The following is a 26,975-nucleotide window of genomic DNA, read 5'->3' on the forward strand; positions in this document are numbered from 1 at the left end:
AAAGAAGACTCTTATTTTTGGGGGGGGGGGGTGGAGTCTTGTATGCAAGGCATTCAGAATAAATTATGTGGGCCAAACACTGTTGTGGAAACTCCTTAAAGACAAAGCTGGCCACATCTATAGACTAAGCACTGGTATATATTCACCACTGAAGAAGCTGAACATCCACAAGATAGGATCAGTTTTCTTTTTTGTGGCTCCCTGAAAAGAATGTATTTAGCTAGTGTATTTTATTCTGTAACTTTTGTAGAAGTTTCATGAGAAGAATCCATCCAAGCTAGCTTTCCCACAAGAGTGGAAATGCTTGATTTAATATTTCCTCTGAATTTCACCAGATCCAGGAAATAATTCTGCCCAGTAATTGCCTCTCCAAAAAGAAAAAAATATTAAAATGTTTTAGGCTTTTAAGAGGGACCCTGAAGTTGTGTTTAAGGAGGACTCTGCAAGGCTTATTTCTGGGCAGAAGTTACCTGTCTACTTTATCATAATCATGGCTTTCTCATTGAACAAAAAGGTGAGCAGCCTTCCTGCTCCCCCCCCTCCAAAAAAATCAGTAAAGCGGACTACATTGTTGTATCTACACATTCACTAAGCTTAAATTAATTCTGCTTTCCTCAGCCAATTTGGTATTAAGATGGCTCTCTTGAAGGACTAATCTGTTTTTATTTTCTGTCTTTCCTGTGAGATACTTCTGTTAAGAATTCTTTCATTCATAGTGGAGTAGCAAATTGCATAGAGAGAGAACATAATTGCATAATTGTTTGCTGTGTTCCATTTTACTTACCCAGAAACATATCTCAGTTTTCTGGGAAAAACTGTTTAGTGAGAGGAAGTATAATATAGTGATTTAAAGGGACTGGGAGTAAAGAAGAGGCTTTGTCATGGATATGTGTAAACCTGTGCCTCAGCTTCCTAACTGGTAATATAAGTATATTAGTGCCTACCTTATAGGAATTTTGAGGCTTAATTCAGTAATGTTTGAAAAAACATTGCCTATGTTGGAAGGTACTATGGAAGTGCAAATTAATGTGTGAATTGAATTCCATATTTTTTGTAAGTTTACAGGCTTGCCATATTTAAATAAAGAATTTTTGTGTGTCTTTAAAAGACAGTGCAAAAAGTTCTTGATGGGGGAGTGTAGAAAGGGAGTATCTGAAGAGGTGCTGCAGAAATGAAAACTCAGCGTGGTGATGGGTCACCTCTGCTTGATTGACAGGTTTCAGGGAAAAACAAAAACCCATTTGTTCTGGCTTAATGGAACTGGAGAACAGAAAATGAGTATCAGGTAAAAATTCCTTTTTTAAAATTTTTGCAGTTCTCCTTTTAAAAACTGGAGTTAAAACCACATAAATCTAAAATCTCAAAAAAAAGTAGGAATTTTAGAAGCAGGCCTCTAATCTTTATAATATGGGTTGATTTATTCAGTGCATATCCTAGTGGAGAAATGTTAACATCACAAAAATACCATTGCAGTTGATGCTGATTGACAAATATAACAGGCAGAAAATAGAATCAGTGTAGTGACTGAAACTGTGACCTGGATGCAACTCTTAGATTAATGTATTATCAGGATATCTAGAGGGAAAGTTTTGTTCTCATCCTTGTTCTATGCCTGCTCTCGGTTAAAGTTAGTCCGTTTCTACTGCTGTTAATGTGGCATATTTTATGAGTACTATAACAAAAGTAACTGACAAGTAAATTTCACTGAAAAGTAAGCCATACTAAATCTGTCATCTAATAGTATACTGTCTTTAGATTTTTTTTTTATGTACATTTCAACATCAGCACCACAAGTTTGAGATTATAACTTAGTATAATATGTCTCCCTGGTTTTTGATGATTGGTATTTTGTTTTTTGGGGGGGGTTACCTTAATGTATTTCAGATTGAAGGACAAGGACATGGGGCAGTTTTTGATTGCAAGTGTTCTCCTGATGGCCAGCATTTTGCATGTACTGACTCTCATGGTCACCTTCTGATTTTTGGCTTTGGCTCCAGTAGCAAATATGACAAGGTTAGTGCAAACTCAAAATATCCTTTTCACTGTTTAAGTAAAAAAATTATTTTGTATGCTTTTTGTTGGAAAAAAACTTCTTCCCTTTTATTTTCTCTCTCCCCCTCTCTTTTTCTCCCCCTCCTCCCCCCACCAGCTTATACAGTATGGTATGTTTCTATTACTTAGTGCTGCTTGGTACATCCTGTTCAGCAGCAACCATGTCAAGTTTACCTGCATAAAACAAAAGGAATAGATATACATTTAATAATAATAAACATTGGAATGCATGGTGCTTTATGAAGCAGGTTGCATTTATATACTACAATGAAAGCATGGAAGAACATTTTGCAGAGTAGTAGTGGGGAATGTTGCTGGGCCTGGGCCAGCCCTTCTGGGAACTGGAGAGGAAACACTATGCTCCCAGCTGCACCCTCAGCCTTGCTCCTTCCTCCGTGCCTTTCAGCTCCCAGTTCTGCTCTGCCTCCAGACAGATCTGCTCACACCCCTGTTTTTTCCCCAGCCCCAGTTCGACTCTTCCTGCTGCTCTGTCCCCAGCTCAGCCCTCATTCCGTCTCTGCTTCCCTAGCAGCTCTACCTCTAGTCCCAGCTCCTCTTCATTCCTCAGCTCTCCCTCCCCGAGTCTTGCTGTTAAGAAATCATTGTCCATGCAGTAGTGTCTGTGTGTGGGGAGGTAGGGGTGTGGACAGATTCCATTGATGGTAAGGGAGCATGGCTGCAAAAGTTTGCTCACCATTGCTGTAAATCTACTGTATGTTATAGTAATGTAATTTTAAGTAGGTTGGGTTAATTTGGGCAATTCTGGATACTTCCTTATGCTTATATAGGCTCTTAGTAATTACAGCTTGACTATAATGTGGCTTAAATCAGTATTTGTATAAAACAAACTTTTTGAAATATCTTCTCTGATAAAGATTTTAAGAATTTAGTTGTGTGTATTAACACATGGTGTGGAAAAATATCAATACTAAAATGTTGTAAATAATTTCCAGATTATCTCCATTTCACCTAAAAATGCAATATCATAACTAATAGTGAGATGTACAATACATCAAAACTTGTAAACTACCTAACACAGTTTTATGCTGCTTTTTGCCAAGCATTTGTGTTTTTAGAGGGAGGTTAAGGGTTTTATTCCACTATGCAGGACAGTACAAAAATGACTCATAAATGGGGAAAACTTAAACACATTGCATATTCCCCTAGAAAGGTGGTCACATAGCTCACCTCATTTTTACAAAAGTATGCATATGTATGAACCACTTGTTAGGAAAATACATTGAATACTTACTGCAGAAATCTTTGAATATTTCTATTTGTAATCAGTTTTGTGTCTTGTAATTAATCAAAACGTATGTTTACGTTACAGATAGCAGATCAGATGTTTTTTCACAGTGATTATCGGCCTCTTATTCGTGATGCCAACAACTTTGTCTTAGATGAACAGACACAGCAAGCTCCTCATCTCATGCCTCCCCCATTTTTGGTTGATGTTGATGGCAATCCTCATCCATCAAGATACCAGAGATTAGTTCCAGGTCGTGAGAACTGCAGGGATGAGCAGCTTATTCCACAGATGGGGGTGACTTCATCAGGTATATAGAATTTAAGTTCAGTATGCTATAGCATACATGAGCTTTGAGTATTGAATTCATCATATGGAAAGTATAGTGCAGTGATTCATGTGTGATTTAATAGAATTAACATGAATAGAACTTTAAAATATTGCAGCTATGTTGATCACATGAATTAAGAAAAAACCCTCCTTTTTTGTTGTAGTAAATCTTTATCCTAATTGACAACTAAAAAGGGAAGAAGTAATGATGAGTGAAGATGTGGTACTGGTTGCGAAGGGAACTGCCTCTAAGAGCTGAGAGTCTACACTTAGTTGAGGAGAAAAATATCAGATGAGATTAGGGATTTGACTTGCTTAGGAAAACCTCATCTGGAATCAAGGAAATGCCGGCTAGTCATTCAGTAAGACTAATTCCTCAAATGATTCCTCATGTCCATTCCACATGGGTGTGTATGCAGCACATCATCAGAAATTTTCCCTTAGCAGTTGGGCTAGCAGGAGAGCCCCCTGAAATGGTGCCGCTATATTGGCTAGTATATATCCCTGCTGGCCCTCCACCCTCTCAGTTCCTTCTTACCACTTGTGATGGTCATTGGAATGTGTTTTTGCTCTTGCTCTGCAAGCGCCTCTTAGCAGTTTTCTCTTCTTGTTCAGTTAAAGTTTCACAGTTCATTGTTCTTACCTAGTTGTTAAGTGAACTACTTAGTGAAGAAGTACTGTGGCACGGGGCTCGCTTCATGTCTGGTGGGGCAAGGCTTCAAGCCCTGTGAGAAGTGCCAGAAGCCTATGCCCTGTGGGGACTCCCACGGAGCCTGTCTCAGGTGCCTCAGTGAAGCCCACCTGTCCGAGCCATGAAAGCTCTGCAGGGGCTTGAAGCTGTGTACCACGTGAGAAGGAGAGTCTTGCTTAAAGATCATTCACATGGAAGTGGCCCTGTGCCTGGCACTGGTGTCTGACGTGGCACCGAAAACACAGAGCACACTGGCTTCAGTGCAGGAAGCACCTATCTACTCGTGCACTTTTCCAGTGCTGCGTGTGCCTGTGCACCAGTCCCAGTTCCCAGTGCCCCAGAAGAAGAGGAGACCTTTCCTTGAGGTATGTTCTCTCCGTGCACCCTCAAGCGGGGCATGTAGCACCGGCAAGCATGGCACCACTCTAGCTCTTGCCAAAACTTCAGCCTTGCAGGGAGCTTCCTGGAATCCTCCACTCCGGACACTTTCAAGGTGGCTAGAGACCTGATTGGGCTGACCTTGTCTCTGACTGCAGCACTGGGCCCAGCCAAGGAACGTGATATCAGGCAGCACTGGTCCTCAGCCACAGCACCCTGGCCCCAGATGTGAGAGGGCATCGTCGCCTCACCCTGGCGCTGTTGACTTTGACGGCACCACCTCCAGTGACTGTACCAGCCTCTGCTCCCACCCAAACCTATGCATCAGCACCAGCACCGGACTTGGCATCAACGCAGGGTCCCCGTGTGGTACCGACCCTGGTGCCAGGTCCTCCAGCTGCTGGCTTCTCTTCATTGAGTGGACCGGCACCACCTCCTGCCATACCTCCACCTCCCCTTCGGCACCGAGGGAAGCTGAAGTCCATGGCCCAGCATGCCCTGAGACCAAGGTTGCCAGCCGCCAGTGCCATTTCACCACCCTGATCGACTTCTGAGTGTTCGACCAGTTCGGATGTGGAATTGGTCTAATTGTTGCAGAGCTCTAGTTGATGTCATGGCACTGATGCTACTACCTCCACCAGTCCCGGCACTGTGCATCCTGGCCACAGCCTTCTTCAGTACCAGTTGTGCAGCTGTCCTCACCGCCATAACTGCAGGCCCTGGTTCAGTGGTCATTTTGGACCCCCTTTGGGCCAGGGTGTGGTCTCCTCTTGTCAGCCGATGGTCAGGGCAGTGCGTGGTGTGTGTGTTATACACCCGAGTCTTCAACTGCTAGGACACGAAGTCCTGTCGCAGCGGGCGGCCTTAGGGGAGGCCGATGGGAGCCCTGAGAAGTTTTACGTCCATGTCTTTGACCGCTAGGACCGGGTCCCTTTGCGGCGGGCAGCCAATAGGCTGAGAGATGCCCCAGAGTTTACAGGGAGAGCTTATTACACCTCAGACTTTGACTGCTAGGACACATGATCCCTTCGAGCAGGCAGCCTAGGGAAGGCTGAAAGGTGCCCCTACGGATCTGTCCTCTGGAAGCGACACGATCCAAATGTCCAGCTCTGCCTGTATCTGTCCCTTATGACCGGCTGGAGTTCTTTTAAATAGTGCTTGGTTCTGTTACAGCAACTGAAGGAGTCAGGTTAAAGCTTAAACAGTTACAGGTTTATTAAAGAAGCTTATAAATCATATGGTTACAATGGCTATTGCTCTATTTCTTAACTGCTAGTAAATATAGATCTTAAAAATGGTTACAAAGAAAATAAAGATAGAAAATAGAAATAATGGTACCAAATGACAGCTTAATCTTTAAAGAGCTCTAAGTCTTTGTGTACACTTAAGACAAAGGACACATCCAGGTACAATTTTTACCCCCTTCTGTGCCTCTCGACTCCAGCGTATCAGGCCAGGGCCAGTCCCTCAATTCCTAGGAAAGACGAATACGAGGTGGGCGTTCCTGTAGAAGCTCGGGAGGTCAATCACCTAACCCGACCAGCAGATAGATGGCAGATTGACGCTCAGATTAAGTGTGCTGCTGGACCCATCTTTATACCCATAGGGGCCCGTATCCTCTTTCTTATCTAAAATGCCAAATTGTGTTGGTCTGTCTGCTGTGAGACCAGTTCTTACAAGGGAGTTTCAACTTAATTTACACTTGCAAGAGAGAGAACTAAATTGTGAGTACTGGACATTCTTTACTGGGCGGGAGATTCCTCTCCCCGTGGACAGCTGTGTGTTAGTATCAATATACAGCCAAGGCAGTTCTCGCAGACTTGAGGTCAGCAATTAGCTTGATCATCCTCATATCTCTGTTTACAGCCATCCAGGGTCACAGCAGCCAGCATACCCAGGCCTCCTGTCAAGGCTTCAAAGACTATGCTGATTTTACTGCTCTGTGTGCCCTGTATGCTTCCAGGCAAGCAAAGGTGGGGGTTCCTGTCTGGCTACATCTCTAGGCCGGAGTTGGTCTACTCAGGGACCAGGGCTTCCCCTTCGGTGACCCCGTTGACTTGTTCCCCAATGTCAGGGCAGTGTCTTCCCCCAAGGAATCTTTTTCCAGACCTGCTGCAGAGCATCTGCAGTGGCTTCCTTGACAGCCTCCCAGGCCCCATCGCTGGTCCACGACCAGGAGGTGGTGGACATGAAAGGGTCGTCCTCACCCTCTCCCAACAAGGCCCTTTATGGGGCCCTCCCCTCCATGCTCTCCATGGACTCAAGGTCCCATCAGGACCTCCTCCATCACCTAGCCCAGAGTCTGCGGCTACAGGTGGAGAGGGTGTTGGAGGACTCAACCACACAGTTGACAACCTGCAGTCCTGCACCCCCACCAGAGTGGTCTTACCTATTAACAAGACCGTGACAAAGATCACAATGGCCCTCTAGCACACCCCATCTTCCATCCCGCTGACTGATAAAAAGGTTGAGTGGAGGTACTTTGTACTGCGTCTCTTCTCCCATGCCTCCAGGGTCCCTGGTCATCCAGGCGGTTTATCAGAGAGAAAGGCAAGGTCAACAAGGCACCATGCGAAAGAGCAGGGGCACGTAGGGGGAGAAACAAGAATGGGAGGAACGGAAGAAATAACAGTTGCCGTTCCCGTCCTACCCTGATCAGGGCCAGGGCCCTTCTAACAAACTTCAAGGGCCCTGTCAAGGGTTTTGAGGGTATACCTGAGGGTACCAAGAGGTATACTCTCAAAACCCTTTCTACCATGCCTGGGAGTCCATAACCTCGGATCGATGGGTCTTAGAGACCTGTTGTCCACTTCCTGCAACTCTGTCCATCTTCAGGGACCTTTCTCATGGGCACCTCCTCTGGGAGGAGGTACAGCAGCTCCTAAACCTAGGAGCAGTCAAAGTGGTCCCCTGGGGATTTATAGGCAGGAGATTCTACTCCCCGTACTTCCTGATTCCTAAGGCCGAAGGAGGGATCTGACCCATCCTAGACTTCAGGGAACTCAGTGCCTTCATTGCCAGGGTGAAGCTCAAGATGATGACTCTGGTGTTGATCGTTCCCTCCCTGAATGAGCTAAAAGATGCTTATTTCCATATCTCTTATTAAACCATACCACAGACGGTTCCTCTACTTTACGATGGGCTAGGACCATTATCAATTTATGGCCCTCCCCTTTGGCCTTTTTATGGCCCCGTAAGTATTTACAGAATGTATGGCCATTGTCGTTGCCTCTCTGAGAAAGTGGGGATCCAGGATCCTTCCTCGGATCAGGTACTGGCTCACATTGCCCTGGTATGAGACCTTTCCCAGAAGTTGGGACTTCTTCTGAAAGTGGCCAGGTCTGCCCTGGTCCAGGTTATAGAGTTTGTGGATGCCCGCCTGGGCTCTTTGTTGGCCCACTCTCCCTCCCAGTTCAGTGTTCCCTCTAAGCTGCTTGGTGCAAGGTGCTGACTGACTCTGCAGGGCTGATTAATCACCTGTGAAACTGTGCTGCCCCACTGCTTACAGGGGATTCTTGTACATTTCAAAGGAGGGATGCAGAACTTCGCGTGCAGCCTGGGGCCAGCAGGAAGTCCCACTGACTCCGGGCTGCACTCGGGCTTGCCAGCTTTGAAGTGTACAAGAGTCCTCAGTGGGGACTCTTGTGCATTTCAAAGCGAAAGTTCCCTGCTGACCCCAGGCTCCATGCTGTGCTTCTAATTTGAAATGCTACGTGGAGCTCCAGCTGATCCTGGGCTCCGCGCCGCATTTCAGCGGAATCCGGCATCAGCTGGGGACTCCCCAGCTGACCATAGGCACCACGCAGCATTTCCTCAGAACCCAGGGTCAGTTGGCATTTCAAAGGGGCAGTGCTGCACAGCTGACCCTAGGATCAGCTGTGTGGTGCTGCCGCTTTGAAGGACCCCCATTCCTCTCCCGCTTTGCTCCCTCTATCTGATAGAGGGAGCAAGAGGGGGAATCGACTAGTTGACTATCTGACAAGCATTTGCTTATCGGTTAGTAGACTATCCAACTAGTCCTTATCATCCTTAGTTTCTAGGCTGCTACATGGTCTTTGGCAAAAGTGTGGATCAATCATTATGCACTGGCCCATCAGGCAAGGGAAGATGCAGATAGGACTGTCTTCTGCTCAGCTGAAAGTTAGAGCTCTGATCCCGCCTCCTGGGGTTTCTCCTTTGGAGTCACCTACATGGATTGGACATGAGCAATCACTTGAAGAAAAATCGGTTACTTACCTTCGTAACTATTGTTGTTTGAGAGGTGTTGCTCGCATCTATTCCAAATCCCACCCACCTCTCCTTCTTCGAAGTAGTCTGGCAAGAAGGAACTGAGGGGGTGGAGGGCCAGCAGCGGTGTTAGCCAATACAGCAGCATCACTCCAGAGGGCTCCCCTGCTAGCTCAACGGGTACAGATAAGGAAAAAAATTTCGACGATGCATGCGCACACACCTGGAATGGACATGAGCAGTACATCTTGAAGAGCAACAGTTACGAAGGTAAGTAACCATTTTTTCTTGATCTAGCATAACTGCTACTTTCCATAATTGAAAAGTATGTTTCTAAAAATTATTATTTGCACTGCTGATCTTGTGCAATTTAGTGGGAACTCCATTAGAATTCAGGAGTTTTTCCCTGAGTTATTGTCTACATAGGTTCCACTGTTGGTACACATGCACATCATTCTTTTTGAGTCGCAGTATCCACCTGCAGCTACGTTTCCTTTCTTTTAGGTAGCCTCCAACATGCACACCTGTATAGGGGCACTCAGAATATGGAAGACACTAAGACACCAGGGTTTAAGACTTGTTTTATATGTGGTATGACTATGCCTATTAATGATGGGCATTCTTAATGCCTCATCTGGCTCTGAGAGACATATATTGTGGAACATTATTCCAGGGACCATTCCTTGTCAAATCTCCCTCAGAAGGCAAAGGAGGTCTATGTAAGCTTGCTCAGACTCTGGGAGATCAGAGAAGCATCAGTAGGCAGATCAGTTTGTTACATGTAGTGCCCTACTGAGCCATGATTCCACTCTCTGATAGGTAACAGCCAGCATGGATTTGTAAAGAACAAATCATGTCAAACCAATCTGATAGTTTTCTTTAGTAGGATAACAAGCCTTCTAGATAAGGGAGAAGCAGTGGACATACTATGCCTAGACTTTAGTGAAGCATTTGATACGGTCTCCCATGACCTTATCAATAAACTTGGGAAATACAACCAAGATGGGGCTTCTAGAAGGTGGGAGCATAACTAGCTTGATAACCATTCTCAGAGAGGAGCTATTAATAGTTTGCAGTCATGTTGGAAGGGCATAACAAGTGGGGTTACGGAGCGGGTCTGTTTTAGGATCTGTTTGGTTAAATATCTTCATCAGTGATTTAGATATTGGCATAGCCCTGTATATGATAAGATCACGGGAGAGATGATCAAATACGGCAGAGAAAGTATGATTCAGGAAATACATCAACTATGTAATATAGCATGGAAAGAAGGGAAGGCACCTAAGGAATGGACAAGATCTGCTAGTGACAATACACAAGAAAGGAAGTGTGTTGGATTACAAGAACTACAGAACAATTGCCTTAATGAGTCATGTAGGCAATGTGCTGATGATGATACTGATGGAGAGATTGAGTTCGCCAATAGAAGAACATCTAGTGGATGAGCAAGTGGAATTCAGGAAAGATAGAAATACCATACAGCAGATATTGGCACTAAGATTGATAGCGGAGAAAGCTCAGCGAAAGAACAAGAACATCTACAATTGCTTCGTCGATTTTCAGAATGCATTTGACAGTATAGATCAGAAAGTGACTTGGGCGGAGTCATATGGAGTGGATAGCAGATTGATATGGTTGTTGAAGGACATCTTAGATAATGCAGAGGCAGCGGTGAGACTGTGTGGAGAGTTGGGAAGTTGGTTTAGAACGAGTAGAGGTATGAGACAAAGAGATCTGATATCGCCGAGTCTCTCCATCACACACCTAGAGAGAGCGATGGACAGGATCGAGGAAGAAGGGCTATCAGTGCCTGGGATGAGAATTAACAACTTGAGGTCCGCAGATGATCTAGTTATTGAGGAAGATGAACAGAAGTTAGCGAGACTGGTGCAGGTGCTAAATGAGGAAGGGAAGCGGTATGGACTGATTATGAATATCGATAAAATGAAGACAATGGTATTTAGAGATAAGGAAATAGGAAGGAAGATCAGCGTAGATGGGATTGAACTAGAAAACATAGAGAAGTTCACGTATTTGGGGAGCAACATGACGTGTGATCTAGAGTGTAAGAATGAAATAGCGAATAGAATAGCGAAGGCAAGAGCGAGCTTGAAGGTGATGGATAGGATCTGGAAAAGTAAAGCAGTTAGCTTAGGAACGAAGCTGAGTGTCTTAAAACCATGTGTATTTAGCAGCATGTTGTATGGATGTGAGACATGGATGATGACAAAAGATTCGAAGAGAAAGATATTGGCGTTTGAGAGGAGGCGTAATAGAAAGATCCTGAAAATGAGATGGATGCAAAAGGTTACCAATGAGGAATTATATAGGAAGATACAGCTGGAAGAGAACCTACTGAAGAAGGTTATACAACAGAAGTTACAGCTATTCAGGCATACCTGCCAAATGAAAGACGGATGAAAAGTTAAGGCCTTGGTATTCTGCTTAATGGATGGTCTGAAGAGGCAGGGCAGACCCCACAGAGAATGGGTAGATGATATAGTAGATTAGTGCGGAGCTAGCCTACAGAAACGAAGCCACTTCACATTGGACAGGGAAATATGGAAGCATAGTGAGGGAGGCATTGGATGCCAACAGGCGTTGAGCCCGTTTATGGTGGTGATAGAGAGTATGCTTATTAAGTTTGCAGATGATACCAAGCTGGAAGGGGTTGCAAGTGCTTTGGAGGATACGGTCAAAATTCAAAATGATCTGGACAAACTAGAGAAATGGTCTGAGGTAAATAGGATGAAATTTAATAAGGACAAATGCAAGGCACTCCACTTAGGAAGGAACAGTCTGCTTTTCACACATACAGAATGGGAAGCGACTGTCTAGGAAGAAATCTGCAGAAAGGGATCTACGGTTCATAGTTGATGACCAGCTAAATATGAGTCAGAAGTGTGACACTGTTGCAAACGAAGCAAACATGATTTCGGGATGCATTATCAGGAGTGTTGTGGGCAAGACACAAGAACTCATTCTTTTGTTCTTCTCTGAGCTGATTAATTCTCAATTGGAGTATTGTGTCCATTTTTGGATACCACATTTCAAGAAAGATGTGGAAAAATTGGAGAAGGTCCAAAGAAGAGCAACAAAAATGATTAAAGGTCTAGAAAACCTGATCTGTGAGGGAAGACTGAAAGAATTGGGTTTGTTTAATTTGGAAAAGAGAAGACTGAAAGCAGTTTTCAAGTATCTAAAAGGGTGTTACATGGAAGAGGGAGAAAAATTGTTCTCCTTTGCCTCTGAGTATAGGATAAGAAGCAATGGACTTACATTGCATTAAGGGAGGTTTAGGTTGCACAGTAGGAAAAACTTCCTGCCTGTCACTGGAATAAATTGCCTAGGGAGGATGTGGAATCTCAATCATTGGAGATATTTAAGAGTAGGTTGGATAGACAGCTATTAGGGATGGTCTAGATCAGGGGTGGGCAATAATTTTTTGCCAGGGTCCACTTCAGAAATTTTTGAAGTGGTCCCGGGCTGCTCGGAAGAGGTGGGGCCTCAAGCAGAGGTGCTGGGGCCTCACGCAGAAGGGGCAGGGCTAGGATACTTCCTTGCTTCCCCATCCACAGACCACAATTTCTCTGGAGGTAGGGGAGTGCCTTTGCCCCTTCCCAGGAGTTTCCCCCTAGGTGCCCATGCCCGTGGCAGTGGGAGGAGACTTCATGTGCTCCCCCCTTCTATCCCTAGGCCAATCAGGGCATGGGGGAGGGGGAGTGTGCGGTACTCCTTGCAGGGCGGGGGCAGGACAGAGCAAAGTTCATGCGCTTCCTCTCCCCAAGGTCTTGATTGGCCTGAGGGCGGGGGAGTATGTGAAGCCTTCTTCCGCCCTGCCAGGAGCGTGTGATGCTTCTAAACACTGCACACTCCTCGCAGGGCAGGGGCAGGGTGGAGGAAACTTCATGCACTCTCCGTGCTCTCAGACCTTGATTGACCTGAGTATGGGGAGCACATGAGGTTTCCCTCATTCTGAGAGGCACATGTGGCATTTAAAAGCTCCATGTGCTCCTGGCAGGGCTGAGGAAATGTCATGCACTTATCCCTGAGACACTAATTTGCCTGGGGGTGGGGGAGCAGCAGGGCCTCCGTCGGCCGGATCAACCCACTTGGCGTGCCAGATCTGGCCCGCAGAGGCTCTTTTCAAAAAGCTCCAAAAGTTCTGTGCTGGAGACATCCTTTGTAGAACGGAGATGGTGACATTTTTGCTAACTCCTCAGTTGTCAGGTCTTTCTGAAGGTGCCTCATTGGTACTTATATCTCAAATAAGATATGCCGGACAGGATTTTCCCCTAGAGGGGGTTTGCTCCTGCTCTTCCTCAGTAGCAGAACAGGAGAGATTTTTCCTAGGCAATGGCCCTTTGCTCTTATATGTGGCTAGTGAGACTAGAAATTATTGTATATGGGGAGCTAGAAGATAATCTAGGTTGCATTGGGAACATCCCAGTGGGTATCCCTCCTCATGTTCTCACTGCTGCTTTATAGCTATATTGGTCCTCCTGGAATAAGAATCCCTATTCCAGGAAACCAGCATTCTCCTCTTTTAAGGGCTAGGTCTCTCTTAGCCAGGAAGGAGATTCATTGTCCCCAAACTTCTCAGCAGATCTAGTTTAGAAGGGCAGAGGGAGAAAAAAGGGGATAACTATCATTCCGCTGAGCAGAAGTACCCATCATTTTGTCTTTCCCTCAACCAGCAGATTGAGGGAGCAGTTTAAAGTCTTTCAGGAGCTAACAATGAAGATGGTAGAAACAGATATTTTTCTAGAAGTTATCCAGGAGCAAAACTTCTGAATATCAAGAAGACTAGCTATGCCTACAAATGATGCTTATTTAACATAGAATCATAGAATAGTAGGACTGGAAGGAACCTTGAGAGGTCATCGAGTCCAGTCCTCTGCCTTCATGGCAGGACCAAAAACTGTCTAGACCATCCCTGATAGACATTTATCTAACCTACTCTTAAATATCTCCACAGATGGAGATTCCACAACCTCCCTGGGCAATTTATTCCAGTGTTTGACTACCCTGACAGTTAGGAACTTTTTCCTAATGTTCAACTAAACCTCCCTTGCTGCAGTTTAAGCCCATTGCTGCTTGTTCTATCCTCAGAGGCCAAAATTAACAAGTTTTCTCCCTCCTCCTTATGACACCTTTTTAGATATCTGAAAACGGCTATCATGTCCCCCCTCAATCTTCTCTTTTCTAAACTAAACAAACCCAATTCTTTTAGCCTTCCTTCATAGGTCATGTTCTCTAGACCTTTAATCATTCGTGTTGCTCTTCTCTGGACCCTCTCCAACTTCTCCCCATCTTTCTTGAAATGTGGTGCCCAGAACTGGACACACAACTCCAACTGAGGCCTAACCAGCACAGAGTAGAGCGGAAGAATGACTTCTCGTGTCTTGCTCACAACACACCTGTTACTGCATCCCAGAATCATGTTTGCTTTTTTTGCAACAGCATCACGCTGCTGACTCATATTCAGCTTGTGGTCCACTATAACCCCTAGATCCCTTTCTGACATACTCCTTCATAGACAGTTGCTTCCCATTCTGTATGTGTGAAACTGATTGTTCCTTCCTAAGTGGAGCACTTTTTCATTTGTCTTTATTAAACTTCCTCTTGTGTACCTCAGACCATTTCTCCACTTTATCCAGATCATTTTGAATTATGACTATATCCTCCTGAGCAGTTGTAACCCCTCTCAGCTTGGTATCATCTGCAAACTTTATAAGCGTATTTTCTATGCCAATATCTAAATTGCTGATGATGATACTGAACAGAGCCAGTCCCAAAACAGACCCCTGTGGAACCCCACTTGTTATACCTTTCCAGCAGGATTGTGAACCATTAATAACTATTCTCTGAGTACGGTTATCCAGCCAGTTATACACCCACCTTATAGTAGCCCCATCTAAGTTGTATTTCCCTAGTTTATTGATAAGAATATCATGCGAAACCGTATCAGATGCCTTACTAAAGTCTAGGTATACCACATCCACTGCTTCTCCCTTATCCATAAGACTCATTATCCTATCAGATTGGTTTGACATGAATTGTTCTTTACAAATCCATGCTGGCTGTTCCCTATCACCTTGCCACCTTCCAAGTGTTTACAGATGATTTCCTTAATTACTTGCTCCATTCTCTTCTCTGGCACAGAAGTTAAACTAACTGGTCTGTAGTTTCCTGGGTTGTTCTTATTTCCATTTTTATAAATGGGCACTATATTTGCTCTTTTCCAGTCTTCTGGAATCTCTCCCATCTCCCATGATTTTCCAAAGATGATACCTAGAGGCTCAGATACCTCCTCTATCAGCTCCTTGAGTATTCTAGGATGCATGTCATCAGGCCCTGGTGACTTGCAGACATCTAACTTGTCTAGGTGATTTTTAACTTGTTCTTTTTTTATTTTATCTTCTAAACCTACCCCCTTCCCACTAGCATTCACTATGTTAGGCATTCCTTCAGACTTCTCAGTGAAGACCGAAACAAAGAAGTCATTAAGCATCTCTGCCATTTCCAAGTTTCCTGTTACTGTTTCTCCCTTCTCACTGACCAGTGGGCCTGTCCTGTCCTTGGCCTTCCACTTGCTTCTAATGTATTTATAAGAAGTCTTCTTGTTTCCCTTTATTCCCGTAGCTAGTTTGAGCTCATTTTGTGCCTCTGCCTTTCTAATCTTGCCCCTGCATTCCTGTGTTGTTTGCCTATATTCATCCTTTGTAATTTGTCCTACTTTCCATTTTTTATAGGACTCCTTTTTATTTTTAGATCATGCGAGATTTTGTGGTTAAGCCAAGGTAGTCTTTTGCCATATTTTCTATCTTTCTGATGCAGCGGAATAGCTTGCTTTTGGACCCTTAAAAATGTCCCTTTGAAAAACTTCCAACTCTCCTCAGTTGTTTTTCCTCTGTCTTGATTCCCATGGGACCTTGCCTATCAGCTCTCTGAGCTTACCAAAATCCGCCTTCCCGAAATCCATTGTCTCTATTTTGCTGTTCTCCCTTCTACCCTTCCTTAGAATTGTGAACTCTGATTTCATGATCACTTTCACCCAAGCTGCCTTCCACTTTCAAATTCTCAACTAGTTCCTCCCTATTTGTTAGGATCAAGTCTAGAACAGCTTGCCTCCTAGTAGCTTTTTCAACCTTCTGAAATAAAAAGTTGTCTCCAATGTAGTCCAAGAACTTATTGGATAGTCTATGCCACGCTGTGTTATTTTCCCAACATATATCTGGATAGTTGAAGTCCCCCATCACCACCAAATCTTGGGCTTTGGATGATATTGTTAGTTGTTTAAAAAAAATCCTCCTCCATTGCTTCCACCTGGGTAGGTGTTCTGTAGTAGACTCCTAGCATGACATCACCCTTGTTTTTAACCCCTTTTAGCCTAACCCAGAGACTCTCAACACTTCCGTCTCCTATGTCCATCTCCACCTCACTCCAAGTGTGTTCATTTTTAATATATAAGGCAACACCTCCTCCCTTTTCCCCGTCTATCCTTCCTGAGCAAGCTGTACCCTTTCATACAAACATTCCAATCATGTGCATTATCTCACCAAGTTTCTTTGATGCCAACAATATCATAATTGTACTTATTTATTAGCACTTCCAGTTCTTCCTGCTTATTACCCATAGTTCTAGCATTTGTATATAGGCATCTAAGATACTGATTTGACCTTGCCTCCCAGTTTTGCTCTGACCCTCCTTTCTCTCTGCCATTATAGCCCACACCTTCTCCCATTTCCGACCTATCTCTCAGGTCTCCATGTTCTCCACTTACCCGTGGGCTTTACTCCCCTGCCCCCATTGAACCTATTTAAAAGCCCTCCTCGCTAGGTTAGCCAGTCTGTGTCAGAATAGGGTCTTCCCCCTCCTCAAAAGGTGAACACCATCTCTGCCTAGCAGTCCTTCCTGGAATAGCATCCCATGGTCGAGGAAGCCAAAGCCCTCCTGGCGACACTATCTTCGCAGCCAGGCATTCACCTCCAGGATGCACCTGTGTCTGCCTGGGCCCCTATCTTCGACAGGAAGGATTGAACAAAACACCACCTACACTCCAAACTCCTTCACCCATACTCCCAGAGTCCTGTAGTCACTCTTGATCCTCTCAGTGTCACACCTCGCAGTATCATTTGTGCTCACATGGATGAGTAGCATGGGGTAGTAGTCAGAGGGCCAGATAATCCCCGACAGTGCCTCCGTAACATCTCGGATATGGGCCTCCTGCAGACAGCATACCTCCCGAGATGAAATGTCAGGGCGACAGATGGGCGCCTCCATCTCCCTCAGAAGAGAGTCTCCAACCAACACTACCCTACGTTTCCTATTCACAGTGGTGGCAGCAGACCTCCCAGCCTTGGGGGTATGAGGCTTCTCCTCTATTGTAGGGGGTGATTCCTTATCTCCTGTATAAAGAAGAGCATAACGGTTTCCTAGTACCACGGCTGGAGGGTTCGGAGCAGGAGTGGAGCAGTGCCTGCTGCCAGCAGTAACCAGGTTCCATTGTCCACCCTGAGCCGTCTCCTCTTCCACCAGTGGTGTGTCCACAGTCCTTTGTACTGGGACAGTTTCCTCTGATGTGTGCTCATGAACACAGTCCAGGAATTGCTTGTGGATTCGGGTGCTCCTCAACCTAGCCACCTCCTCCTGTAGCTCTCCCTCCTGCTGCCTGAGAGCTTCCACCAGCAGGCACCTTTCGCATTGGATGATCTCCCCATCCTGGATATCAGTATGTGGGAATTGCAAGCCACCATCCCTGCAAAACCCCACCAGGATCTGGGTAGAGGCATCCATGTACAGGCGCTCTGTCTGGCTACAGGTGCAGGAGACAGAAGCAGTGCTGGCACAGGTGTTGCGGGTCTTCCTGACCATAGTAGGCCTTCCTGTGTCAAACTCCATCTTAAATTCCTCTGTCTGCAGCCCCGTCTGCTTTCGCTCCCTGGTCACTCTGCCTCTGGCTTTTAAAGCCTGCTTGCCTAGGCCAGGCTTGCCCCCTTGTGAGTCACACAGGGGAAGGCTGACCAGATGCAATCAAGAGAGCAATTAAGGGAACAAAAGGTTAGGCACTCAGTCCCAACTGCCACAACAGCTGAAACTGAAACTGCGGTCACCTGAAATCAGAATTAGAATTCAAGGAAGAAAGTTCAAACAGTCGAGCCAACTCACACCAAGAGCGAGTACGCTCACTCTCACCAGGTAGTCTGTTCAGCGGTGGGATATCTTGGGGTCCCTCTTAAGCTCCCCTGTCTGCAGCCCCTGTCTGCTTTTGCAATTTGAACCTGTCAAGTCCAGTTGGCATATGTTTACATCTTTATCACTCATCTCCAAGAAGTGTTAATAGAAGGTTCATGCCAAGGGTTTAGAGTTCTTTTACTGGTATGATGCACTTGGCTCTCTGGATACAAGCTGTCCAAGAAAGGATAAAAACATCTGGGTCTTATAAGGTCCATACTTTATGGAAAGTACTCTTTAAAAAAAAAAAAAGGGCTGTTCAGTAGCCAGTTTGCAAATGAGGGTAACAAACTACCAAGTATTGCTGTCAAGTAGTTTCTTTAATTTAGGAAAAGCTCCTAGTTTTTGTGGACAGGGTATCCAATAAGCATTGGGAGGAGATGGAATTTCTTATGGCTAAAAGTTAGCTCACTGCCAAAATACCGCTTGAGTATGTGATTGGATGTGTCTGACATAGCAGGAAGAACAGAGGCCACTGCAGTTACCATGAGGAGATCCTTTATGTATGGGGTCAGGCATTCAAAATTCAAAGGGAGGTCTAATTTACAGTTGAACAACTCCCATTTTAGGTCATATAGCAATTGAGGATCTTTCATTTGAGATCAATAATCTATTTAATAGTACACAGATGAAGCATTCCAAACCCTGAAAGATTCCAGGGCTAACTTGAGCTCCTTGGGACTCTGATCTTCTCTCTGAAGACAGCACTAGGGACCATGGTCTCCATTCCAATATTTCCTCCCACATTAGAGCCTCCAAGGAAGAGACAGTGATTTCATCAGAGGTGACTTTGCCTCTTGACCGACTGTCTTCCTCTCTGGGGCTCCAGATTTGATGCCATTGACTTGATTGTACTATTACAAGACGTTTTATATTAAACTTGCCCCTCCCTCATTTGGTAACCACTTATTTTATTTTCAAGAACTTTGAGATGAGTTAATGTTGGAGAGATGGATCCCTGGATTAATAAGGGGAATCCATTCCAGTTTTCATTTCTTCTAATGTGTCGCCCCCTTTTTAAGGGCCATTTCATGAGTTGTTTGAAGGAAAAAAGAAACTGCCTTTGGCAACTCAGAGCAGCAGATGAAATACTCTTGGAGTTCAGGGACAGGGTTTTTTTTCCCCCACTCGTATATAATCCCAAAGTAGAGATGGAGTTGGAGACCCGTACTCAACACCTTCATCCATAATTTCAAATTCCTTCTAGTGACCCTGACTTCTGTAATCCCCGCCCTTTTTTTTGTTGTTTTTGATTCTGTGGACTGCATTGCTCTTCATTTACAAGACACACATTTGCACATGTTGCTACATCCAGTACACAGAAAGTACCTGAGATTCCTGATAGGAACATCATACTCCCAATAGAGAGTTGTACCCTTCAGCTACTCTACAGTTCCTTGGGTCTTTACCCAAGTTATGGCTGTAGTGATAGCTAATTTTAAAGAAGCAGAATTCAGGTAGATCCTTGTCTAGATAACAAGCTAATTTGAGGAAGATCTCCACAATTAAGGACTGATTCATTTCATGTGATTCTAAACTTTTCTTCACTATGACTTAAAATCTATATTGACTCTAATTCAGACCACATAATTCATAGGGACAGTATTAAACTGTAGGCCACTGGGGGGGCATATTTTCCTTTTCAGAGATTTTGGCCAATAATGAACCTCCTAATTCATCTTTTAGCACACCCAAGAACACTAGTGAGAATATGCCTAATGCTCATGGAGCGTATGTATTACACATGCCAGACTTCAACTTTGAAGTGGCAATGGTGGTTGAAATCAGTACATTTACTGAACAGGCACGGCATGGATATTGTGATCAAAGCCCTACAAGAAAGCCTCTTAAACTGTTGGGTAGTACCACTTTAGGTGTGCAACAGAGTTCCTTTCTCTGTGCCTTTACTTACAAGTTCTGGCAAATGCCTACAGTTAGCGTTTGTGGTGATGCATATCGAGCAGCTGAAAATTGAGGGGACTACAGTTCCATAGTAGGCTTGTCTACACACAAATGTTATAGGTCTCCAGGTCATACATCTGACATTTAAGGCATTCCTACCTCTTTTGTAGTGCTCAGCAACCCAAATATCTGTAGACAGTATCAGTGTTACACTATATAAACAGACAGAAGAGAATCTTTCCACTCTGTTAAGAAACTGTACACCTGCAGGAATGATGCATCTGATATTTCTCTACCTGTCCAATCTCCAGAACATAAAGCAGCTCACCTGGGATTTTTCTGAAAACTGTGAGTGGCCTCTCAAATATTCAGTCCTGCTGAGCATTTGCAGATGGAGGCTCTCAAAAGTGCTTCTGTTTGCAATGTTACAAGTGTTGGATGCTTTGCACCAGAGAGGATACTAGTCAAGACTGTCTACCAGATTTGTGCCTCCTTCACTATATACTAGGATTAATGTTTACCTTTCTACAGTACCCTTGATACCAAGGGTACTGAATAACCCAAGACAATGTGTTGAGCCTCTCGTCATGGCTGCCCCAGCATGAGCCAGGAGTTCTAGTATTCAGACTTTAACAATCTGCATAGCCACCATACCAGCTCTGCCTTACATAATCACTCAGTTCCTGAACCTGGATGCAGCATTACACCTGACAGGATGAGTGCAGACTGGATGGTATTCACAGAGATAAGCTGCTCAACTGAGATTCAGAGCACTTTGGTTCAAAGCAGGGTGCCTTTGACCAGACTGACATACAAGGCCAAATTAAGTAGGTTTTCTCTGTGAGTTTGTTAGAACTGGCTTTCGCCACTCTGCTCCCAGTTTCAGCAATAGTGGAGATGTATAAATGGAGTCCTAACAGGTAGCTAGCCTGGAGGCAAGTCTGAACTTTCCTCAGTTCAGTAAGAGTTCTCCTAACACCAGTATCTGAATATTATCCTATCCCAGGTGACATTGTAGTTTTTTTTTACACAGAGTGGCAATATTATTGAAAATACTTACGTTTTCTCCCCAGTTACAGTACCCCCTTTTCTCTGGAATCTTAATATGATATTAGCTAGATTTATTGGGACTCCCCATTCACCCTTGCAGCCGCCTCCTTTTATTACCTGTCAATGAAAACAGCTTTCATTGAACACATCTAGGATATTTGTAGTATTTGCAATCACACTCAGAGGGCAACCTATATCCATAGGGATCTCTGTATGACATCATCCAGCTCAAAAGATCATATCAAAAGTTAATTGCACTGTAGTTGAAGTAGCCTTTATTGACTGGTTAATATTTCATCTGAGATGTGTAAAGTAGCTAAGTGGATCCAAATCCACACATTTACCACTCACTGTTCCCTAGAGTATGCTTCCAGTTCAGCTTCTAATTTTCAGTAAGGCTATTCTGCTAACTGAATTCAAGTAGGACTTCTTTTATCCATCTTCAAGCAATTAAAGAATTTTGTTAGTCTCCAAGAGTGAAATCTGTGTAGACAATCACTTGAAGAGAGAATGATTACTTTCCTGTTAGTAACAAGTTCTTTAAAATATGTTGTCCACAGCCTGTCCACCATCTCCCATTAATTCACAGTCTTGTTTCAGTAGCTTTCTGTATTGGTGGATGGATAAGCTTTCAGCAAGGGAGACTTGGAGGGGGAGACTCCTGGGTGCAGGTGCAGTCCTAATGGGTGCTACAAGTCCAAAAGGGTCTGAGCAAGGGTGCATGTACACCACAAGTGGACACCTTACAGTGTGGACATCAGATTTTGAAGGACCATAGTTACAGTATAGTAAGTAATCATTCTTTATCTGTTTGTCCAAGAAATGCTTAATATTCATTAAGCTGTGACCTTAATCAAATACATAATTAAACTCCAACACAGGTATAAACTCAGTGAAAACTACTGAAATTGAATGCAGTTAGAGTGCAAAATGTTATGCTTTGTGGCTAATAAGGGATCGACAGTGTATGTAATCTACTCACCTGTGGCGAGTAGATTACATCCCGGAAGAGCTGGGTGTGGGCGATCTGTGCATGCGCAGAATGGCGGACAGCGTGGCTGGCGAGCGGGGCTCACCGCGGCTTGGCGAGCGGGGCTTACCATGGCTCGGCGAGCCCTGTGGATAATAATTCTATAACAAGTTATTTACTTCTCTAAAAAGTGATCAAGGGTGGTTCTTCGAGTCATGTCCCCTGGGTGCTCCACTGTTGGCGTCGGGCTCGTCCTGGTGCCATGGATTGGAGACTTGCAAGCAGTCATCAGGCAGGCTGCGCATGTGTGAGCAGAGAGTTGCATTCCCGCCATTGAAGTAGCACATGCAGCCTGCTTTTCCCTCACTTCCTTCTTTGCTGCCCTGGGCTAGGGATGGGGCTCAATCCTTTCCTCTTCAGCATGCATGGTGTATCCGCCACAACGTAACCATCACAACAGCATACTTACTTGGGGACAAGAATATTATGGCAGAGACCCTCAGCAGCAACTTCCTCAAAGAGCACAAGTGGGAGCTGCACGATCATATCACCCACGAGCTCTTCCAACGTTGGGGTGTACTGCAGATAGACTTCTTCTCAACCAGACAGAACTCCAAATGTCCCCAGTACTGTTCGAGAGTGGGCATAGGATATGGCTTCCTGGGAGATGCAATGCTCCTGTCTTGGGGGACCCATTTACTATATGCCTTTCTCCTATCCCCCTCATTCTCAGAGTTCTCCAGAAGATACAGGCATACAGGTCCCGCGTGATTCTCATAGCACTAGCATAGCCTTTACAGATATGGTTCCCATGTCTTTATCAACTGTCTCAGCGATCTCCCTGCCTGCTTCCAAACCACCCGGACCTTCTCTCCCAGAACAAGGGCTCAATACTTCATCCCCAACCACGAATGCTACCCTTGACGGTATGGTACCTATCTGGTTCTCGGAAGCAGAGTAGCAGTGTTCCGAGCAAGTGAGAAACATACTGCCGCACAGCAGGAGGCAAGAGACATGCAAGACTTATCTGTACAAATGGTGTGACTTTATGCAGTCATGCACACACACAGAAATCCAACCCTCTGGGGCGCTGCTCCACCTGATACTAGAATATATTATGAATCTGAAACAACAAAATGTATCGCTCCCATCACTCTGAGTGCATATAGTGGCCGTTACACAGCCTTTACACACCCCTTGATGGGTTCTCTGTATTTTCCCATCTTATCTCTAAGGGTATGTCTACACTACCCTCCTAGTTCGAACTAGGGGGGTAATGTAGGCATACCGCACTTGCAAATGAAGCCCGGGATTTGAATTTCCCAGGCTTCATTTGCATAAGCGGGGAGCCGCCATTTTTAAAACCCTGCTGGTTCGAACCCCGTGCAGCGCGGCTACACAGGGCTCGAACTAGGTAGTTCGGACAAGGATTCCTAGTTCCGCGAGGTGTACCGGTAGTTCGGAATAGGAATCCTAGTCCGAACTACCTAGTTCGAGCCCCGTGTAGCCGCGCTGCACGGGGTTCGAACCAGCGGGGTTTTAAAAATGGCGGCTCCCCGCTTATGCAAATGAAGCCCGGGAAATTCAAATCCCGGGCTTCATTTGCAAGTGCGGTATGCCTACATTACCCCCCTAGTTCGAACTAGCGGGGTAGTGTAGACATACCCTAAGAGATTCTGGAACAGTCTACAAAACCTTCACCCACTGTGTAAACCCATACCTCCCATGAGGGACTTAGGATTGGTCCTCCATTCGCTCACAAAAGCACCTTTGGAACTAATGGCAACTTCATCATTTACCTTCCTCACCACGAAGATGCTGTTCCTCCTCACAGTCAAGTCCACAAGGTGGGTTAGCAAACTTGCAGCATTCATGGCTTTGCCTCCATACACAACCTTGCACAAGCACAAGATTATTGTGTGGCCTCATCTGTCCTTTTTATGCAAAGTTCTGCCAGAATTCCATATCCTTCCCACCCTCTATCCAAAACTGCACCGCTCCAAAGAGGAGGCCGTTTTACATACTCTGGACGTTAGAAGGTCAATTGCCTTCTATCTTGATAGGACTCAATCCTTTCGGTTATCCTAGAGATTGCTGGTATCCCTGGCTGAAAGGTCCAAGGGACAACCACTGTCTTCTCGGTGCATTTCAAAGTGGATAACATCATGCAATACTACCTGTTACTCGCTCCAGAACAGGTCATTACTGATGACTCCAAGAGCCCATTCTACTAGGGTGATGGTGACAACAGCTGCTTTCCTAAAGGCGGGGGGGAGGGGGGAGGGTCTCGCTCCAGGAAATACGCAGAGCAGCAATGTGGTCTTCAAATTACACATTCATGAAGCACTATGCTATTCCACCAAGCTCAACAGCAGATACCACAGTAGCCACTGTGGCCTCTTTGTAGCAATTTAATCAAAGCCCACCGTCGATCTATGCAGTTAACAACAGGGAACTCATGGGAACATCACTCGAAGAAGAAAGAGAAGTTACTCACTTCATGAAGTAAAGATTGTACTTTGAGATGTGTGTCCCCGTGGGTGTTCCATGACCCGTCCCCTTCCCACTTCTTCGGGCAATAATGGCAGCACACAAAGGCATCAGAGGAAAAATGGAAAAAGTGGGCTGCGCATGCTACTTCAAAGGTGGGAATGCCGCTTTCGGCTTGCACATGCTCCGCCCACCTGATGACTGTTTAAAAGTCTCCGATCCATGGTGCCGGGATGAGCCTGACACTAACAGTGAAGCACCCACGGGGACACACATCTCGAAGTACAATCCTTACTTCATGGAGTGAGTTAACTTCTCTTTATTTTACATTACTGGTGGTGGCAATCATAGAAGTTTAAGTATATGGTTCTGGCCCCATGGAATTGGCAATCTTATTTGTAGCTCTAATTCTAACAAAAAGTATGCTATATTTTTAAAACTATATGGTGTATGTTAACAATTTGCCAGACATGTAGTAATTAGCAAATTTTATAGGTGCAACTTAGTTTGGAATACTTGGTTTAATCTTGTCCAAAATGTAGTTGTTTCTTGCTCTTCTCTCTCCCTACAGGACTGAACCAAGTACTGAGTCAACAAGCAAATCAGGAAGTTAGTCCATTGGATAGCATGATACAGAGACTACAGCAAGAACAAGATCAGAGACGTTCTGGGGAGGCAGGAACCAGCAATACTAGCCGGATGGGAAGAAGTAAAGAAACTTATTTTTGTTTATTTTCATACAGTTTTCAGTGGGGGTATATCTGCACTGTAGTTAGTCACACACGGCTACCCATGCCAGCTGACTTGGGCTCACAGGGCTCAGGCTAAGCGATTGTTTAATTGTAGTGTAGACCTTTGTGCTCAGGCTGCAACCCAAGCTTCGGGATCCTCCCTCCTCGCAGGCACTCTAGCCTGATTCTGAACATCTATACTTCAAGTGTTGTCCCTTTGGGTGCTCCACTGTAGGTGTTGGGTTGTTCCGGCACCACAGATGATAGATTTTTCTTGCATTAGGGCTGCACACACGCACTAGGTGTCTTGCAGCATTCAAAATCCAACGTTATCACATGCATGACCTAACCCTCCCCATTTCCATTTCTGCCATCTTCAGTTACAGACAGCATTCCACATTATTCTTCTTTTCACACCATTAAAAGACAAAAACATATAGGTATCTTAGAAACTTACATTTGTTATCTTCCCTCATTTAAACAAAAACCAAAATCATTTTTTTCTTCTTTTTTCTCCCAGTTTGGCCTACCCTATTTAGTTTTTAGTTGTGTACAGTAGACTTCCAGTAATCTGGCATCTTTGGGACCTAGGTGGTGCTGGATTATCGGATATGCTGGAGTATCAGGAGGTACTGCATACTCTCAACCCAATCTCCCTCCCTCCCAACTTTATGCTCCAGTGCTGGAGCCGCCGATACACCCGCATGTCTCCTGCCAGGCACTGGGGCACGTGCGCTGAGTGACCAGCTTTTCAATGAGCTGGCCCAGACACTGTGCGTAATCCAATCTCCCTCCCCTTCTCCTTCCCCAGAGCCAAACACCTCTCCTCCCTGCTGTAATCCAATCACCTCTCCTCCCTGCTGTAACCGGATCTCTTCTCTCCCCCCCCCCCCCCCCCAACCTTATGCTTGGGTCCTGGTACAGCTGCACGTCTCCCTCCAGGCGCTGGGGCATGTGCGCTGAGTGGCCGGCTTTTCAGTGAGCTGGCCAGGACGCCGTGTGTAACCCAATCCCCCTCCCCTCTCCTTCCCCAGAGCCAAACACCTCCCCTCCCTGCTGTAACCCACATGAAAACAGCTGACCTGAGTGGTTCTGGGTTCCATCCTGGTTCCATAAGGAGCGCTTGCCATTTTGATGCCGGACTATCGGAAGTGCCGGACAATTGGGTTCCGTACTGTTGGAGTTTTACTGTATATAGTTGCTTTTGTTCTACATTGGCTTCTTGACTGTCAAACCCTCTTCTCCCTCTCCCCCCAAAAAGAGAAGATGATTACTAAAGAGGGAGACATAGAAGAAAAGAAAAATTTTGCCATTATGATGCTAGAATTCCCAGGCTTCAAGAAGTGTGACACTTGTTGCGAGCCCATGCTAGTCACCAACAGCCATTCCTTCTGTCTTCTCTGCTTTGGTGAGACTCACCAAGAGTACCCTCATTGTGCTAATCTCACTTCCAGAGCTAGGCACAACAGGGAATTTTACCTCAAGATGATCCTTATGGAGAAATTCCTTCAGCCACCTCAATGAGCTCACCAGGAGACTCCACAGTCCCCAACACAGGACAAAACCCAAGCTTTCAAGGTCTCTAGGAAGTGGTCTAACACTCCACTTCAGCCAGGAATGGTCAGAAACAGAGAATATCCCCAGTAAAATCATTAGTTGCAGTGCCAACCC

At 45.1% G+C, this 26,975-nt stretch overlaps 1 protein-coding gene across 1 annotated transcript in view; it reads left to right on the top strand.

Moving 5' to 3' along the window:
• The window catches only part of PHIP (PHIP subunit of CUL4-Ring ligase complex), a 303,792-nt gene that overhangs the window by 131,768 nt on the left and 145,049 nt on the right, over window positions 1-26,975 (top strand). Inside the window, exons 16-18 of the mRNA XM_075923789.1 lie at window positions 1,885-2,013; window positions 3,383-3,608; window positions 25,145-25,282. Of these exons, the coding sequence (XP_075779904.1) occupies window positions 1,885-2,013; window positions 3,383-3,608; window positions 25,145-25,282 (493 nt within the window). The remainder of the gene's footprint in view (window positions 1-1,884; window positions 2,014-3,382; window positions 3,609-25,144; window positions 25,283-26,975) is intronic.

Source organism: Pelodiscus sinensis, chromosome 3 (genome assembly GCF_049634645.1).
Source record: "Pelodiscus sinensis isolate JC-2024 chromosome 3, ASM4963464v1, whole genome shotgun sequence".
NCBI classification, from domain to species: Eukaryota; Metazoa; Chordata; order Testudines; family Trionychidae; genus Pelodiscus; species Pelodiscus sinensis.